At 36.5% G+C, this 19,061-nt stretch overlaps 1 protein-coding gene across 1 annotated transcript in view; it reads left to right on the top strand.

Annotated features, from left to right (window-relative positions):
- Nucleotides 1-2,886: 2,886 nt before the first annotated feature.
- The window catches only part of LOC143404426 (calcium-activated chloride channel regulator 4-like), a 30,480-nt gene continuing 14,305 nt past the window's right edge, over nucleotides 2,887-19,061 (top strand). Inside the window, exons 1-8 of the mRNA XM_076862567.1 lie at nucleotides 2,887-3,045; nucleotides 6,838-6,978; nucleotides 7,127-7,274; nucleotides 10,038-10,146; nucleotides 10,782-10,959; nucleotides 11,391-11,609; nucleotides 14,154-14,381; nucleotides 17,740-17,917. Of these exons, the coding sequence (XP_076718682.1) occupies nucleotides 2,887-3,045; nucleotides 6,838-6,978; nucleotides 7,127-7,274; nucleotides 10,038-10,146; nucleotides 10,782-10,959; nucleotides 11,391-11,609; nucleotides 14,154-14,381; nucleotides 17,740-17,917 (1,360 nt within the window). The remainder of the gene's footprint in view (nucleotides 3,046-6,837; nucleotides 6,979-7,126; nucleotides 7,275-10,037; nucleotides 10,147-10,781; nucleotides 10,960-11,390; nucleotides 11,610-14,153; nucleotides 14,382-17,739; nucleotides 17,918-19,061) is intronic.

The raw sequence follows: 19,061 nt of genomic DNA, 5'->3' as shown, positions 1-19,061 counted from the left end.
ATGGAAGAAATGGAAAGAAAGACTTTTGACAGTTGGGTATAGACGGGGAACATATATTCTCATTGACTTTTTTGTCCACTGCAATGTAAACAGTCCCTTAATTTTGAATCATTTCTTTTTTGTTGTTGTTGTATTTTGGAATTTTTTTCTTATCATGCTGAATAATTCATGGATATTTATATATATACATATTTGTATCTGTTTTTTTCATTTCTTGCATTTGAAATTAGTCATTTTTCCTTGCTCTGCCGAGGGTTAGGGTATTTGATTAGTGTATTTTGATTTTGTGTTGTATTGTCTTTTTCAAAATTCTGTTCCCCTTGTCTCTCTTTCTCCCTCTTCTCTTGCTAACAGTCAAGTTCTATTGTTCTTTTCTTATTCTTCTTTTAATTTTTTACTTTTATTTCTTCCTCATCCCTCCACCTAATTTTCATGTTCTACATCACTTTTGCACTTTCCACATTCACCTATTGAAATTTTGAACTTTTTTATGCCCTCCCATGCCTTCATCATTCCTCTTAATTAACCATTCTTAACATCTTAGTGCTAATTGGTGTATATAATGCCAGACCACACCAGTAAGGCTGTAGTTCTAAGTAATACTACAGAAGCCAGAGATAACACCTCTGGTGTGATTTTATGCCAGATATATAATACATGATCACTTACTGATGGAAATCAATGATCATACCATTTATGTTTATTGTGAAAATTAACATTATAGATGTCATAATAGGAACAAAGCACTTAGTTTATTGCCATGTATTGTTTACACAGGTTGCTGTAGTACTTGGCTCCCCCTAAACTGTGAGGTACTAGAAACCAAAAGGGACACTATAAGTTTATAGTGTAGAAACTCTGCTGCTTCAGATACATTCAGATAGAGGGTAGACACACAAACAATATTAAAAAGCAAGGGAACAAACCATTTCAAACAACCCCAAATACTCCTACATTATGGAGACGGTGGGCTTGTGGCTAGACCAGCCACTCAGGAATATGTGAAAAGTGGACTAGTCATGAGCAGGGACGCCTCTGGGGGCACTGGAGCAGCTCCCCACTTCCCTCTCCACCAGGGAGATGGATGGAGCATAGGTGAAGTCCAGTTCCAAGTTTCCTGTGCTATGAGGAATCAGTAGAAGGGTCCTATTATGAGTATTCACCAGGCTTCATATGCTCAGGGCCGGTGCTCAGAGGGAGATTTCTCCATCAACTTTGGCAAAGAGGAAGTCTCTCCCTTCCAAACATATTACAAAGACTTTCTCACACTTATTGAGGAGGAAACAGTACCTCCTCAAATAAATTAATCCACTAAACGTTGGAGAGACTTCAAGTCCTCCAGGTGTCTCCAGAGTTTTAAAGACCTTGGATAAGCTTCTGTTGAGGCATTGTGATGTGTCCTTATTTGGGGCTTCTATGATAAGTCATTTAGTAATTCAGTCAATCCACTGGTCGAAACAATTTCCTAAGCACCAACTCCCGAGGCTCAGAATGAACCTGGTTTGCTTGAAGTAAGTTGAGAGAGATTTGTGGAATAATTGGAAGGCTGCTCAGGAAAGGACCAGGGAAAGAATGCATAAGATGTATTTTTTAACACCCCATCCTCTACCTACTTCAAAGTTTCCCTGGAGTTGCCACTGCAACAGCTCTGACCAGAATCTTCTACAACACAGTAATTCTATGAATGTAGAATTACCCTGCCAGATTCCCAAGGGGATGGAAGGAGGGCACAGGAGCCACCTGAGAAGGCAAAGTCCAAGCATAAGTGACAAAGACTCTATCTTGGGAATGTGGCCAACTATCCAACATAGTATCCTGTATCTGAACTATTGAAGGTAGTCTATTTCAGTCTTTTGGGGGGTTCTGATATATTCTAGCTCCTTCTACTTTAGGACAAGACTTCTGGATTTATCATCATAACTCCTAACCTGACCTCTTTTCTCCTATTTAAAAAAAAATAGTAATTTGTATTATTTGCCTGATAAAACTACATTGCCTCATTATGGAGTGATTAATGGTATAAGAATGCCAGGTTTAGATCTCCTGAAATTCACTGGCTGTGTGATCTTAACAAGTTTTAAACTCTATACGCCTCAGATTCTCCATATAAGATAGTGTATATATTTACTTTAGAGAATTGTCATGAGGATGAAGAGAATCAATCTGCACCTTTGGTAAAGAATAAATAAATATTTACAATTAATATTATTTTCCCTGTAATTAAGTAATCAGCAAAGTACCAGGTCTTTTTTATATGCTTGGATCAAAACAAATTCTTTGCATTCTTTACTGGATGGGATTTTTAAATTTCATGCTAATAACTTGACTTTATCAAATCTTTAATTATAAAAGTCTTTATAATTAAAATTTAAGTTCTTTAATTTGGATTTCAAATGTATTTTACCTGATTTGTGGTTATTTATATTTAGTGATCTTATATTTTCTTCCATTATTTACACCATTATTCCTTGATAAATAACTTAGATAATCCAGTTGCTCTGTAATACTGAAGAGCAGCATTAGCATTTCAGTGTCTGCTCATTTTACTGAAAATTTTTATGAATTTTCACACTCCACATAAAATATAGTCTATGTCTATATTTAGGAAATTAATCTAAATTAGGAAGAATAAAAATGTATCTTAAAGGAAAATTGGCAGTGCAATTTATAGAAAGATCTGATTTCTATTATGATTCTTGATCACTTTTACAGTAACATACAATAAAACTGTTGCATAAACTGAAGTCAAATATTTTCCCATATGTGGAATATTGACCTTTAAACAGTCAACATCCCATAATAAGTCAATACTGATAATTTTTAGAGGTATATATAGATAGAGAGACACAAAATGAAAGAAACCTTTTGAAGAACCAGGGAGGAACAATGGGGTTATTCAGAGGTTTGGTCTCCCTCTTAGTCCTATTCCTGCTGCAGAGGTCAAACACTTCCCTAGTGAGGCTGAATGACAATGGTTATGAAGACCTGGTCATTGCTATAGATCCTGGTGTGCCAGAAGATGGAAAACTAATTGAACAACTAAAGGTAAGATAGATGGAATTTCTTCTGTTTGAATTATGGAAAAGAAAAAATGTTAATGGTGAATAATTGTTATAGAAACTCTGAATGCTCCATGAAGATCAAAAGCAGTATGGTGCAGTGGGGACAATGTTGGGATGTGCAGAGAAAGGTAGAGGTTCTAGATGGGGTTCTTCCCAATCTTACCACAACACCTACAATAAGGCACAGGGCCTCCCTGTTCCTCAGTGTCCTCCTCTATAAATTAGTAGTTGTACTTATCTCTTTTTAAATAAGTGTCTAACTCATGGTATGCTAGAGGAAAGAGCAGTGAATGGAAGGAAAAGGCCCCTGGTCTCATGGAGTGTGTATTCTTTTCAGAGATCTAATTAATAAAAATGAGTAAATCAGCAGGTCAGATGTTAGCAGGTTGCTGTGGAATACACCAAATCAGGAGAGGGAGTACAGAGTGTGGGTGGGACTGGAATCAGGGGAGCATGTTAGTTTCATGTATGATCATCATGGAAGACTTCAGTGATGAGGTGGCATCTCAGCAGAGATGGAGGTGAGTGAGGGAAGAGCCCACTGACAACCTGTGGATTGGGCACAGCATGGAGGTGACAGTATGCTTGCTGCGACCAAGGAAAAGATGTGGATGAACAGGAGGAAGGGTGTAGCTAGCTGAAACTGGAGATGAAACAGAGCCCAGACCACTGGAAAGACTCTGCTAACTACTCTGAGATGTGAATCAACAGGAAAGTTTGAGAGAGGAGTGGGCATTCTCCTAAATGTTCTAAGATAGCTCTGACTGTGGGGTGATTGTCACTCATCCTGTGTAAATTCTGATGTATCACAGAGGTATAGAAGGACCCAAGTAGGAAGCTGTGGCAGGTGAGCAGTGATGGTGACAAGGAAAGAGATATTGTGGTAGAGATAGTTAATGTGTGTGATTCTGAACATAGTCTGAGTGTAAAATGTACAATATTTCCTGATGGTTTAGATGAGTGTGGGATAGAGGAATTTAGGAAGGAAAGTAATACTCAAGAAAGGTTCTAGACTTTTGTCTAAACACTAGGAAGGATGAACTATCATCAACTAGAAAGGAACAACTGTTGTGGAGAATGGTCAGCAATGGGGGAAATCTGGAGTTAGTTTAGGGCATTGTGAAATTAAGATGCTTATTAGACATCCAAGTGGAGAAGGCAGGAAACTGAATTTATGGTTAAAATTTGTGAGCAAGTAAAAATTTGAGAGTCCTCAATGTGTAAAGGATATGAATCCACTAGCTGGGTGCGAACAGAAGAGAAAGATCCCAATCTTAAATGAAGGATAGCAATTTTCTAAACTTTCTATCAACCATAAAATACCATGTAATATAGAGATTGGGCTTACAGGTGATGTGAGTTGTTTCTCTCTTTCTCTGACTTCTACATGTACTCATTCCTTGTATTCATTTCCAGGACTGTGCCCTCATTTTCATCTTTAAAAGTCTTCTTTGGTGATTCTGTGGCTACTATTTATTGTTCATTCCCTATAAATTTTGTTGCAGCATACAGGTGTTTGTTTATTGGTACCTGGTGAATTCCAGAAAAGATAAAAATTCCTTTTAGTTGAAAATATGGGTTGGAAGAGCAGATCGCACAAATAAATCTTAATTGTAAGGTCTTAGTGTACAGAGCTAAACTGTACATTCAATTTTAAACATTTCTGAACTAAGAAATCAGTATTTGATAGAATGCTTTGATGAGTTTAAAAAGTTTCTTAACATGGTCCTCTTTTGAAAACTAAAAGGTAAATTAAAGTCCTTGCAGATATGCCTAGATTTCACAATGGTTCTTGCATTTTCTTAGCTTTCTACAAAGTTCTTATTTTTAGATCATCCAGTAACTGAGTGAAATACTGTCATCCACATTACACAGAAAAGAAATCTGGTGTTCAGAAAAGATAGAAAATTTTTCCCAGGTCACACTAAATATAATCAGAACTGAGATCCTGCTCATGAGCTTTGAAGACTGATAGACCTGTTTTTGAGTTCTGGCTTGAATAAGATGGCAAAAACTCAAACCAACATGTTCTTTCCTAAAATCTTATAAACCAATGTGGTCTTAAACCCATTATTATGGATATTTGAGATGTTCAATTTTCAAGTTTCCTTTTTCTGTGTTTTAATATTTATTCTTTGTATGAGAGTAATTACTTCTGCAAACACTAGATTATTGTAGGAACTCTGAGTAAGAATTTAGAAGGAATATTATGGGGCTCCTGCTTCCAAATCTTAGGGAACAATTACGAGCTAGTTCAGGATACCCCAGGGGGTGGCAAGTGTTCCCCTCCATAACCTCAGAGTCCACCACTATTCAAAACAGCCCACTTGGGCCATTGAAACTCCAAAGTAAACACAATCCCTTAGAGCTAGGCAATTCCTGACTCACACAATCATACACAGCAATGCTGCTCAATCCATAACTCAATTTGAACCAACAAATATACTTTCTCCCTATATGAAAAGAGAACCATCATTTGAACAGAATGTGACAACCTGCTGAGACCTAAATAGCACACCACCCACTAAAAAAGCAGGGTGGGGGGGCGACAAATGAAGAGAAGAGTCCTTAGGAAACACAGACAATTCTTTCATCTGAATTAGGTCAGCACCTACTTGTCAGCTCTCCAAAGCCTGTTTTCCTAATTCTCAGCCAGTCCACTGGGCCTTCAGTTCTCTGAACTCTGGCCTTCTGACTGATCCTATGGTTCTGAAACAATCAGGTTGCTGACTTCTTACAGTGACATGTGAGTCAGCACATTGGACTCTCTTACATAAGAAAGCCAGGAAGGAGCCCTTGAATTCCTGAACAACAGTTCTTTGTAGGCTTATGGTAAAGGAGGATGAATCACAGAGGAACCTGTCCTGAAAAAAATGACAGTGAGAATGGGGGTCCTTAGAGCTGATAAGGAAGTTGCCATTACCATTCATTACCCAGGATTTTGCAATTATTCAGGGGCTTGGTCATGTCAAATTAATCACCATAAATGCGTTTTACCCATTGATTTCCCCTCTGTGGAGAGGCAATTTGTCTTATGAAGCATTGTAAATTTGGGATCATGTTACTAAATATTAGGTGATATTATTTTCAGGTTGGTGGAAGAACCACAGTTCCACAATCAAAAATTTACCACTGCTATGGGTTTCTCTGTAACCCCATCCATTGACACCCAACCATGTTGCTTCCCCATGGATATGGTAGGGAAGGAAACCTGCCCCATACCAATTCCTACAGACTGTCCTCCTCAGCTTCATCCATTAAAGATGTTCTTGTCTCGGATTTTTAGTAATGATATCAAACAGTTGAAGACTGCTTATGGGCAGAATATTTTTCTAACTCATCCCATCTTTATGAAAACCATCAAGATAGGTGTGTAGCAAAGGTTCGTTAAAGAGATGAGGTAATTAAACTTCAGAGTATTACATAAATCAACCAAAACCTGTGAACCAGAAAGTACTAACAACAGTACTGAGACAAAGAAAATTACTCTAAAGTCAAGGTGCATATTCAAATTAATCATTTCCTCTAAACACCAAGCATAAGCAATTGTCTTTTGAGGTAAGAGAACAGAAGACTGAGAACTCTTTTAATGTATAGGACAAAGCATTAGTCTGAGTTCGACAGGTTGCAGAAATGGGACAGCGGGTAGAGACAATGTTCATCAGACACGTGCTTTTGTGTTGAAAGGTACAAGAGAGAGATGTCAGAGATAAGTCCTGCTCTGTCAGTCCATTCTTGCTCAGCAATACTCACATATTGTTTTTCTTTGAAATAGGACATGGTCACTACAGCATCTACCTATTTATTTGAAGCCACACAGAAAAATTTTTTTTTCAAAAATGTTTCTATATTAATTCCTAAGAATTGGGAAGGAAATCCTGAATACAAGAGGCCAAAACATGAGAGCTATGAACAAGTAAGTATCAAAATCTTCTCTAACAAAAACAAAGAATATTTTCAGATGCTTCCCAATTTTGCTACAACTTGATTGTTCCCAAGTCTTTCTAACTAAATATTATCATTTGTGTTCTTCATGTTTTAATGATCTTTTGAAACATTCTCAGGCTGATGTTAGAGTTGCAGCACCAGCCCTCCCAGGCAGAGATGAACCCTACACCAGGCAGTTCACAGAATGTGGAGAGAAAGCAGAGTACATTCATTTCACCCCTGACTTTGTACTGGGGAAAAAACAAAATGAATATGGATCATCAGGTAAGAAATTTGGCTAAAACCACTCATTTTAAGTAAGCATTTCTGTTCCCAGCTTTAGTGGACAGATCTTGGAGCCAAAATCTTTGGGTTCAAATCCTGGATCCTCTGTTTTTTTGTTTTTGTTTTTTGCCAGGAGTATGTTAAACAAGTGACCCACCCTCTCTGTGCTTATTCCTGGCAAAATGGTGACCAGTCGAGTTTCTACCTTATAGAATTTTTGTGAACCACAATCTAGATAATCCATGTAAAGTTATACAATCTAGTGTTGATATGTTTCAGAAATTTTGACAGCAGAATTAACAAATGTTTTCTAAGGCATACTTTTTAGATTTCAGTTTTCTAGTTCTCCACATCTGTTAACCAATCACATGTAAATTCCATGAAAACCAGATGGAAAGAGCCATGATGCCAGTTACTGATCAAGAGAAAATTTCATAGGCTATTAGTTGCTGATATTATTTAAACTACTTGCTTGTATCAGATGAAATTGTTTATAGTTAATCATTTGGGCCTATTAAAATGGAAATTTCATCTAATTCAATCTAAATGTTAAGATTATTTATTCAGATGAATGAAAGCAATTATTTTCCAGACAAAAAATGAAAATCACTATTAAATGAGAGTTCAGTTCACATGTCACTTTTCAGTGAAAACTTTCATGCAACCTCATACCCTATAATTGCCTCTCCCATTGCCTGTTCAGTGAAAGTTCATTAATCTCTGTCTCTGCCAACACAGTCAGCCCTAGTTATCAATACCTGGACCAGTTCCTCTCTCCAACCTTGAAAGCTTCATCATCCCCTCCATCCCAATCTTATCTTTCTTCCATACATTATTCTGACCAGAATTGCTCTCCTTGGTTCCCCAAAATGTCATACCATCTTAAGTGCAATTTCTTTCTACTCTGACATGTTCAGCAAATCTAGTCACTTGAGCCACAAATACAAATAGCTCAATTCCCCAGCCACTCTTATCCTTAACTTCCATCTCCTGCACTATATGCTCTTGTCTGTCTCTTTTTGGCTCCTGTTACCTGTTTCCCGACTGTTTAATAAATGTGTAATACTAATTGGCATCATTACAAACACACAGTTTCTAAGTTCAGTTATGCTCTCAAGTCTATTTAACAGTATTCTTACTTGGCTCTTCTCAGTTACTTTTCTCATTTCCCATAGTAGCTATTCAAAGCTTCTAACATTTTTGTCAAGAATCTCTAGCCACTCTCCTCATTCTCATCAATTATCAGGTGCCTGGAGTTAACAAACTGAAGCCACTAACTACCATTTGTTAATTAATTTTTTATTTATATATGATAAATCACTACCTTTTTTGTTTTATCACCCAAATTCATGTCCACCTTATACTGGTCATAGAAAAGACTTCCATTTTTTACATCCAGTGTCCCCATCTCAGTTCTTTATCTTTCCTCATATCCCATAATTTAGATCTATTCTATTATTGACAGTTCCACCCTTCCTCTTAGACAGGAGTTTGTTGTGTCATTTGATGTATGTGTTTGTAAAAGAAAATTCACATTCTCCATACCTTGCCCTAAAAACAACAAGGCTTTTGGAAAAATAGGATGAGGAAGAGAGCCTTCAAAATCTACATAATTTCTTTAACAACAACGAAAGTATAGTGTATAGAAAGATTATTTGGACCAATCAGGCAGCAACTAACTTAGTATGGCTGGTGGCTGCCACACGAGGAAAGCTGAAATGACACATGTCACTGGCAATGGAATCCTGAGTCAGAAGGACTGTTTTTAAGGTGTGGATGGTACGTAGAGCAACTTGAGGAGGGTAGAAGGCTGAGGGTAGAATTTTCTAGAAGATAGTCACAGATGCAGGGAGTTTTAAATTTTCTTAAAATTCACCAAAATCCTGTAGTAGGACTTGATATGAGGGCTTTTCCCTCCAACACTGAAGGTTATAATTCTATTCCCATGAACCAGATCTTATTTGCCCAGAAAATCATAAAGTTTTAAATTTTGAAGTTTATTGCATAAACAATAATTTAGGCATATTGTTAAAATCCAGACTTTGATTTAATAGGTTTAGTAGGTTTAGAGTGAGATTCTGCATTTCCAGCAATTTCCCCAATGATGTTGATGTTGCTGGTCCAGGACCATATTTTGAGGTCTATATTTTTCATTTTTTAGGTCCTTAATATTTTGAGGTCTTTATTTTTTAAATACCCAATATTGCATTCAATGTATATAAATAAAAATAATAATTATTTTACATATTTAATGCTTACATATATCATAAATGTACCAGTTTATTTTGACACCCCCAAAATTCTCTGTGGTCTACAATACTGTTTCCCAGTCTCTTCATTACCACTCTCTTAAGAGATTTTTAGACAAATTTTCCTGATTATATCGTTTGGTATCTTAATACAATAATTATTATATATCTGATTGTATTGTTGGTGGAGTTGAAGTTTACAGAACCATAAATCATTATATCATGTAATGTCTTTTGCTCTCAAGCTACCAAACCCCAAATATTTGTCTACTTTGATGATAGCATATGCTCCATAAATATTTCATTGATTTAACATGCTGTGGAATAAAAAGATAATATACTATTTAACAGTATACTCATTTAATACCATGGAGTTTTTAGAAACAAAAATGTTAGGGGTTATGAATATCTTCAATCAAGATATATGTTGTAATGGAAAGATCTTCTTAAAATTTTTGAGATACAAAAATTTTCACCTGAATTATGATCATGCATTTGAAATAATTTCCTACAGGTAGATTGTTTGTCCATGAGTGGGCTCATCTCCGCTGGGGAGTGTATGATGAGTACAATGAAGAGAAGCCTTTCTACAGTGGCAAGTCAAAGAAAATTGAAGCAACAAGGCATGGATACTTATATTCTCCTAATGACCTCAGGCTTTTAACTGTTTTTTTTTTTACTTCTTTCAAATCACAATTATTCATTTTTGTCTCAATGCAAATAACAGGCACTATATTACAGACCTGCCTCTTTTAAGGAAAATTTATCTTAACGCAGTTGGTTTTCTACTTAAATTACACATAACTTTCATGGCAATTATTTGATTGGCATTTGGCATTTTGGTGTATTTTACATCTCTCCACCATAATGGCCAGAACTCATTTAGACTAAAATTGCACACTACATAGTTGGACTAACTACAAAATTGATCAAAATTATTTCTGTTTGTATAAAAGTAAACAAAAATGGTTAAGTACTTCTAAGTGTGGGCTGAATAAGAAACCAAATGCTCTAAGAAGTCAATTAGTAACTTCTTGGAAACTAATAGAGGTCATTTTAGAATGTCAATCTAGCATCACAGTTAATAAAAGACTGTCCACTTGATTCTAAGATTAAGAAAACAAAGTGGTTGGGGAATCCACTTAAAATTGGGTGCCCAATCAATGATACATGTCCACCTGGGGAGGGGAACTTGTCACACAAGTGCAAGCTAGTAATAATTAAATTGCCTCAAAATTAACTGTCACATTTTTTTCAGGTGTTCCACAGGTATCACTGGCAAAAACAGCGTTTATATGTGTCAAGGAGGCAGTTGTATAAATAGACCATGCAAAAAAAATTCTACAACAAATTTGTATGAAAAGGACTGTCAATTCTTCCCTAATAAAGTTCAAACAGAAAAGGCATCCATAATGTTCATGCAAAGCATTGATTCTGTAAGTATGCCAATCATGATTTTCAGAATTTATAATCAAAGGGCATTTCTAGTTTTATTCATTTTTATTTTTATTATTTTGTGGTGCTGGGTATCAAACCCAAAGCCTTATGCATGTTAGATGAGCACTCTATTGATTGAACTACATTCCCTGCCCCATTTATCCTATTTTAAATTATCTGTCCAGGTGAAGTAAGGCTTAATATAATAACATAGAGTTCTTGGAACATTGGCTGGTGCATGGTAAGCACACAAATAGTGTAATCTGTTATCACTATCACTATTGTGGTAAAGTTACTTGATTCTCATTAATTACATTTTATTCAATAAAAGTATATTTGCAGAACATATTTTAAATATCTTTCAGTTTTGTAGTTAGGATTTTTAGTGCAAGGTATAGTAAATTATTTTTTTATTTCATTAATATTTTAGGTGTTGGAATTCTGTAATGCAGAAAACCATAACCAAGAAGCTCCAAGTTTACAAAACATCAAGTGCAATTATAGAAGTACATGGGAGGTAATCAGCAATTCTGAGGATTTTAAAAACACTACACCCATGGCAGCACCACCTCCTCCACCTGTGTTCTCATTGTTGAGGATCAGTGAAAGAATTCTGTGCTTAGTTCTTGATAAGTCTGGAAGCATGTCTGTAAGTTCATGGGTCCATTTTTTCTCAATATGGGCATGGAAATAATTAAATGCTAATAACACACTGAACTCTACCTGTACCTGGGTTGTTCTAAATCACATAGTAACATAAAATACCATCACTTCCTGTAATCATGAGCTCATGATGTTGCAACATTATTGTATGAAAAGAAAGATGACAAAAGAGTTAAGAATATTCTAATAACCTAATAACATAAGAATATCCATTTTTTCCCCAGAAAATGGATGGTTACTAGGGGAAGACATAAGGCTTTAGCTGGAAAATTAAAACTAGACATTGAAATATGAAGTTGTTTTAAACCATGGTCCTTGTACTGAAAATGCTTGAGACATGGAGATAGAGTGGGTTAGTGGTTGCTAAACCCCATCCCAGTTCAAGGAACAAAAACAATCAGCAGAATTCTGAACACGGCTTTATCTTATTTGTATCAACTGTGCAAGTGACCTCTTTATACTTGAAGACACACACAAAAAGCATCATATAACAGACAAGAAGGAGGAGTGAGGGCCTGCCTCCTCCTCTGCCTGCAGCTGGCTTCCACCTGGCCTGTGTGTGCTGCTTCCTGGGAGCCCAGCTTTTCCTCTGGCACTTCTCTCCCTCTGGCTGCCTGATTCTCTTCCACAACCAGTAGCTCATTTAGGCCCCTTTTCACCCTGCCTGCATACCACAGGGGCCTTGATTGCCGCTCATTCAGATTGAGTTTGCTGTTGTCCTGATCTGCTGGGCTTTTTCCACTCTTAGGAGTGATGAGAGCACTTGTGACCAGTCCAAGTTGAGCCCCTTTTGTTTTGCCATGGTTATGTGTTCTCTAGTCCTACAGGAGTTCTGAGAAGCAGGCCATCTAGTTCTAATAGTTGCAAAACTTACTTGAGCTGCAGTAAATGCTGGTGTAGATTAGTCCCTGGTAGATGGACTATTTGAGCTCGGGGTAGAGATCCTGATAGTCTGGTTAGGCCATCTAGTACTAATAGTTTTCCTGGGGCAATAAAGGGTATTATCATGTGGGGAAAAAAAGAATATATAGCTGTAGCCATTCATTCCATTATCATTTGATGAATAGAAAGCATTGTATTGGACTCTGAGAATATATGTCCATGTCATTCAGAAGTTGAGAGTCCAATAGAAAAAATTTTTCTCATTACCTGGATTAGTCATATTTATTCTACAAAATTTGGGAGAGGCATTCACTCAGGAGATGGGCTGGATTTATTGGCTGTTATATGCTCTTCTGATCGCAACACTGCCTGTGTAATATGTCTGTTTACTATATATTATATTGAAACTAATGTGTCTTTCCCAAGTAGCTTGGGAGCTCTTCTAGGAAGTATAACCTTATCTGATGCATCTTTATATCACCATGGCCTAGAACAGAGTTTATCATGTAGGGTTAGTCAATAAAAAAAAATTGTCGAAATGAATGGACTATTAATAAGCAAATGCAATGTTATAAAGCACCCAGAGGACAGCACATTTGAAGCAGACAGAACATGCATGCTGCAGGCCAGGAATAAAAACTTCAGCAAATAGGGAAAGGGTGGCTATTAAAAAAGGGCAGAGAAAGATACAGATTAATGAAATGAACCACAATAACACAGAGTTCCAGAGAGAGCAGCAAAATGCTATACAGCAGCCCATAAAGTGACCAGAAAATGTCACTGAGAAAAGAAGAACCTCCTGATTGGCAGCTGAGGAGTCTTCCCTACATAGGGTGCTGGCAGATTCAGGGTTAAAGTCAAAGCAAAGAAGCAAAGTGGTGTAGAATACTCAAATATGGGGGTGTAGAAGTTTTTCCCTGTAATTTGTTCAGGAAATTCAGAGAGAAACTTGGGTGTGGTTGTGGAGAGGAACCCTCTGAGTGTAGTGAGGCGGGATGGAGAGGACAAATTATGAAGAGGTATACATCCTCAAAAACCCAATACCAGGAAGAGGGATGTGAGTCCTGAAGTGTTACCAAAGATTCAATTCAAATTAATCCATAGATGAATAAGTGGTGGGGAAGGTTAGGAGAAAGAGAAAGGAGGGAGGGAGGGACTGGGCTTCTCAGCATTTACTGCAGCTCAAGTAAGTTTTGCATTTTGGGTAGACTAGTCCCCAGTAGATGGACCATTTGAACTCTGGGTGGAGGTCGAGATAGTCTGGTTGGATTGGAAGCTCTGGGGTATGATTTTATCCTAGGACAAGAGGCACAGAGGCTCCCAGGAGGAATCTGAGGGGCTGTAAAATGTGTATCTTCACTTGCAACTCAATCTCCTCCCTAGCTTCCACCTCTAACTTGGGTGGTTAGCAGCAGGAATCATTCCTAACTGAAAAATCTGAGCTCCTTACTATTCTGTATGTGTTCTGTAACACACATAACCATATTTTTTAAATTCACCAATTAAATAATTGCTTTCTTCAACAATACCAATTAATAGTTATAGAAATTTCTTACCAATAAAGTTTATCCATTCATTTTGTGTGATCTGCTATTATATTCTAGATGAAAACCACTTGACTGTTTTCTTGTCTTTTTTTATTATTCAGCGTAATAATCGCCTCAATCGAATGAATCAAGCAGCAAAATATTTCCTACTACAAACTGTTGAAAATGGATCCTGGGTAGGGATGGTTCACTTTGATACTGGAGGCAGTGTTAAAAGTGAGCTAATCCAGATAAAAAGTAACAGTGAAAAAAACAAGCTCTTAGAGAGTTTACCTACGAATGCTGGTGGAGGAACTTCCATCTGCTCTGGAATTACAATTGCATTTCAGGTGAAAATCATACTGCAAATACAGTTTTTTCCTTTTTGTTTATTTTCAGCATATTTTACTACAAAATTCTGCTGTACATACATTCTGCCTAGTTTAACATAATTTATTCTAAAAGGCACAGAACAACAGAAAAAAATTCACTTGATTTTTAATGGATCAGTGAATCAATGAATAAAATGTAGGGAAAAAATAAGTATAAAAATGCCACTACATTATATGACCAATAAAACCAGAGATTTTGCTCTTGTTTGGATAGAAGAGTTGGTGCTAAATAACTGTCAGTTAAGTAAATAATAGTGTGTGGGCATAAAAACCATCAACTTTGGGGGCAATGAAACAAATTACCTGTTGTGATTCCACTTTGGGCCAGTTCTCCTTTTAGTTTATGTGGCATTCAGACATGGCAAACTGATGCTTATCTATTAAAGCAGAAGGAATAGGGACTATTAATCCTATCTAGTGTAAGCATCAGAGTACTGGCTCTGTTTATTAGCTTTGTAACCTTAGGCAAACTTTTTGCGTCTATGGATTCTATATGCCCTATCTATACAATAGAGGACAGAGGAATGCCTACTCATAGGATTATTATGAAAATGATGTGAACTTATATAGTTATATACTTAGAATGATCTTCTCTGTATTATAAATTTTATCCAAATGGTCATATTGAACACATCATTAATGTCAATTGGGTCATTTTCCTTCTTAGAAACCCTCTCCATCCCCTCACAATCTACAGAGTTAAATCTGAATTCCTCAGTCTGAAATTATTCCAAAGTTTCCTGAGGCTAAGATTGCCCTCTTCTATCTCCCAGCATTTTTCTCAGTTCTCCCCTCCTGATTCTCTATGCCCCAAGAACTTATAGTACACATTGCTCTCCAAACCCCTGTGTGCTAGCAGTCCCTGTATCTATGCACATGCAATTCCTCTACCTAAAATGCTTCCTTCTTTCCCATCTTCACATGTTAAAATTCTACTAATTCTTCAAAATCCTCTCTCTTTTTAGCTTTTACTGCCCCGACACAACCCAATCGAGTCTCTCTTATGAATGACATGGCTTTTTATGTGTAGGTTTATCAAATTCAAATCACAATTATCACTATTAGCTTTGTGACACTAAACATGATTCTTGACCCTTCTAATCCTTGCTTTCCTCCTTAGTAAAATGGGATAATGAAAGCCAGCACATAAGGTTGTTCATGTTTTCATTTATTCAACATGCATTTAATGTCTAGCTGCTTTCCTCTGAGGTGTTTGCTATATCCATGGGGAACAGATTTTACCATATAGGTGAATACAAACAGTAATGCACATTATGGAGACAGTGTTGTGAAAGAACCCAACAGGATGATATGATTTTGAGTAACTAGGAAAGGAGGTAATCACTTCAGAAAAAGAAGCCATTGAATCCTTCCCTAAAAAGTGACATCTAAAGTAAGATTTGAAGGATAATAAAGAGCCAATGGTTCATGTAGAATGTAGAGTACAAAGTTCCTTAGAGTTGGGGAAAAATGGATTATCACAAGAAATGGTAGAAGCTGGTGGCACTGGAGAATAGCAAATGAGGGAGTATGAAACGTGGTTGGAAAATTAGATTATGGCAAACTCAAAGCTTCAAAAGTATGAGAGATTTTTACTTTTTTTACAATAACAAACAGCTACTGAAGAGCTTGAAACATCAGAATCTGGTTATCAATTTATGTTTTATGAAGGTGACCTGTTGCCCCATGTAAAACCAAGTGTAGGGAGCAAGAGTGGTAATGTGGAGACAGTTTGGGAGCTTGGGCTTGAAATAAATTACATAACATATAAAACATAGTTAACACATATTTAATGTTCAGTAAAAGGGACATCTCTAATATTTTGTCATCTTTCTTGAACTACAGAGTACTCTGTTGAACATATTTGTTGTGTCTATCTTCATCTCCTCAGTATCAGCAACTCTGTAAGATTATTGAATTGAATTGAATTTTTTCTATGAATGCAGGAGCAATAGTTCCTATTGAATTCCAGCATAGTGGCTGACCCACTGCAAATGCTCAGTGAATATACTAATTTTAAAAAGGAGAGATGAAGAAGAGAGAATGTTACTTCAAATTTGGATCTTCATTTTGCATTTACATGTGGGGGAATAGTATATTATGAATGCAGTATAAATACCATAAATGTATATAGCCTCCTCTATTCTTCAGTTTCATTTCAATGCATATCTGAGTATATTTTTCATGTATTACAATATGTATAAGTCTCTTTGACTCAGAATCTGAACAAATCGTAATGAGGGTGGTGATTTTTCACCTTGAAATGAACTTTATTAGGGATTCTACATACTAAAACCTATTCTATAAATCTATACATACCTCCACTCCATGAACAAGAAAGCCACTGATAATCTGGCTTTTCTTTTCTTGAAGTCTACCCTCAATTTCCCAAAATGGTGCTCAAAGAGGCCACCACTAATTAAAGCTGTCACAGAAGTTGAAATATAATAGCTATCCCAGTCTAAGTTCTCTTTATCCTCTTACACAGTCATCTACATTTAGAGCTCCAAGGTTCAAACTGTTGGACTTTTAGGAAAGCAACTCAATTGCAAATAAAAATCAACAATTATTATTCATGGTGTCTTTTGAATACCACTAATATGTTTAGTTCTATGCCAGTTACTATTAAGAGTAAAAAAAAGTTATACAGCATCCCTAACCTCAACATGCTTAGAATTCAACATATCTTTTTGAAAAGTATGCTAAGAGTTTTCTAATTTGAAATTAAGACTTTTTTTATTTTGAGTGGACACTATTTTTCATTAGTTCATTTTAGTTACACATAATAATAGGGTTCTTTTTGACAAAATTATACAAGGATGAAATAAAGTTTGCTCCAATTTAGACTCCAGTACTTCCTGTTTCCTCTCCCTGTTCCCTTTCTTGAGGTGGATTTTTAATGTATCCATCTGTATATACAATTGGCACTATACACTAAAGCTTTCATGTAGATAGTCAAAGAAAGCAGAAAAATATTACTTCTATATTCCACAATTATATTGTAGGTCTCTGGTTGACCTGAATTTTCCAGGCTGAGATACCACTGTCATTTGGTCCAGGCAGGATTTTCCAAAGCCCTGCTCCCAGCTACCTACATTTGAGTAAATATTCTCTTCAATGGGCAGGGATGGAGGCGGGGCAGGAAAAGGTAATGTTTAAATTTCCCCAGAGATTATTGATTTCAGATTCTATGATTTTAAAAGAGTCTAACACCTCTATTCCTTACACTATCATTTATTCGTTTAAAATTTTCTCTAATTTCCCATTGGTCTTTGGATCTAGGATGGTAATTGTGGTCTATGAATTATGCTTGCAGGTGATTAAAAAGCTAAACCCCCAAATAGATGGATCTGAAATAGTGCTGCTGACTGACGGGGAGGATGGCACTACAGGGAGCTGTGCTGATGCTGTGAAACAGAGTGGGGCCATCATTCATTTAATTGCTTTGGGGCCATCTGCTGAACAAGCAGTAATAGAGATGAGCACTGAAACAGGTAAAACATGATCTGTACATTCTAGACCTTTAATACCAATGTATATAAAGAGGCTGATAACTCAACAACTTCTCTTAAGCTCCTAGTTTGCAAGTGCTGGGCCAGGAGATGGAAACCACAGTCAAACCAGATGCAATCTCTGTTCTCACAGTACTCAGAAGCCAGTTGCCTGGAAAGGCAAATGACACTACAAATCAGATCACATAAGCTGATAACATTCCTTGACAACCTGAGAAATATCAAAGAATAAATTTCTATGTGGGAAAAGGAAGCCATCAGTTCTCCCAAGGTTGTAGAGAATAAGGGCAAGGAGGTCTGAGCAACGAGGTGACTTCTTTGCTGGTCCTTGAACTAGGAGTTAAACTTCTCCAGGAAAGAAAATGGGAGAGAGAAGATAATCAGGCTATGAGCCAAAAAAAAAAGTCATGTTGGAGTGACAATGTGAGTCAATGTGTTGGAAGCAATAGAGTTCTTGTGAGGTCAGAGCATAGGTGCCCCTCTGTGAGGTAGGAGGTCATGACTAACAGAAGCTCAGCCAAAATATCCAAATAACAATGAAGTTTCTAAATAAATAGTAACTAGATAGCTGTTATTTTAGGTACATAGATATGACGTAAATAAATTACATGTTTTAATGCCTTCTAAAAATAGCAGAGAAAACATAATTCATGAGTACCATTTTATCAAATTGGTTTTAATGACACCTAATATAAACCTGCGTTTAGCTGTACAAACTCATTGTTTTCAGGTGTTTTGTTTTGTTTGTTTTTGTTGTTTTATTTTGTTTTGAGACAAAATTGCTTAAGTTGCGAAGGCTGGAATCAAAATTGTAATTCTCCTGCTTCAGCTTCCCAAGTGGATGGGATTAGAGGCCTGTGCTACCATGCATGTTCAAAGTGCTTTTGTAGCAATTTTAAAATTTATTCCTCTTCCAAATGTTCCATTCAGTGATAGTACTTTTTAGGATTTGTCCCCACTGCTTACTATTCTATCTCTGACTAATTATTACCAGGATACATCAATATCTTTCTAATTTATTTATTATCTTTTTAATTGACTAATTATGATATACTGTTTGTAAATCTAAAAACAACTTTGTTATAACTATATCTTAAATAAAAGTAAAAATTCCCCTAAAGGGGAA

This window comes from Callospermophilus lateralis, chromosome 7 (assembly GCF_048772815.1).
Source record: "Callospermophilus lateralis isolate mCalLat2 chromosome 7, mCalLat2.hap1, whole genome shotgun sequence".
In the NCBI taxonomy this organism is placed as follows: domain Eukaryota; kingdom Metazoa; phylum Chordata; class Mammalia; order Rodentia; family Sciuridae; genus Callospermophilus; species Callospermophilus lateralis.
This window is presented reverse-complemented; position numbering and strand designations above follow the sequence as displayed.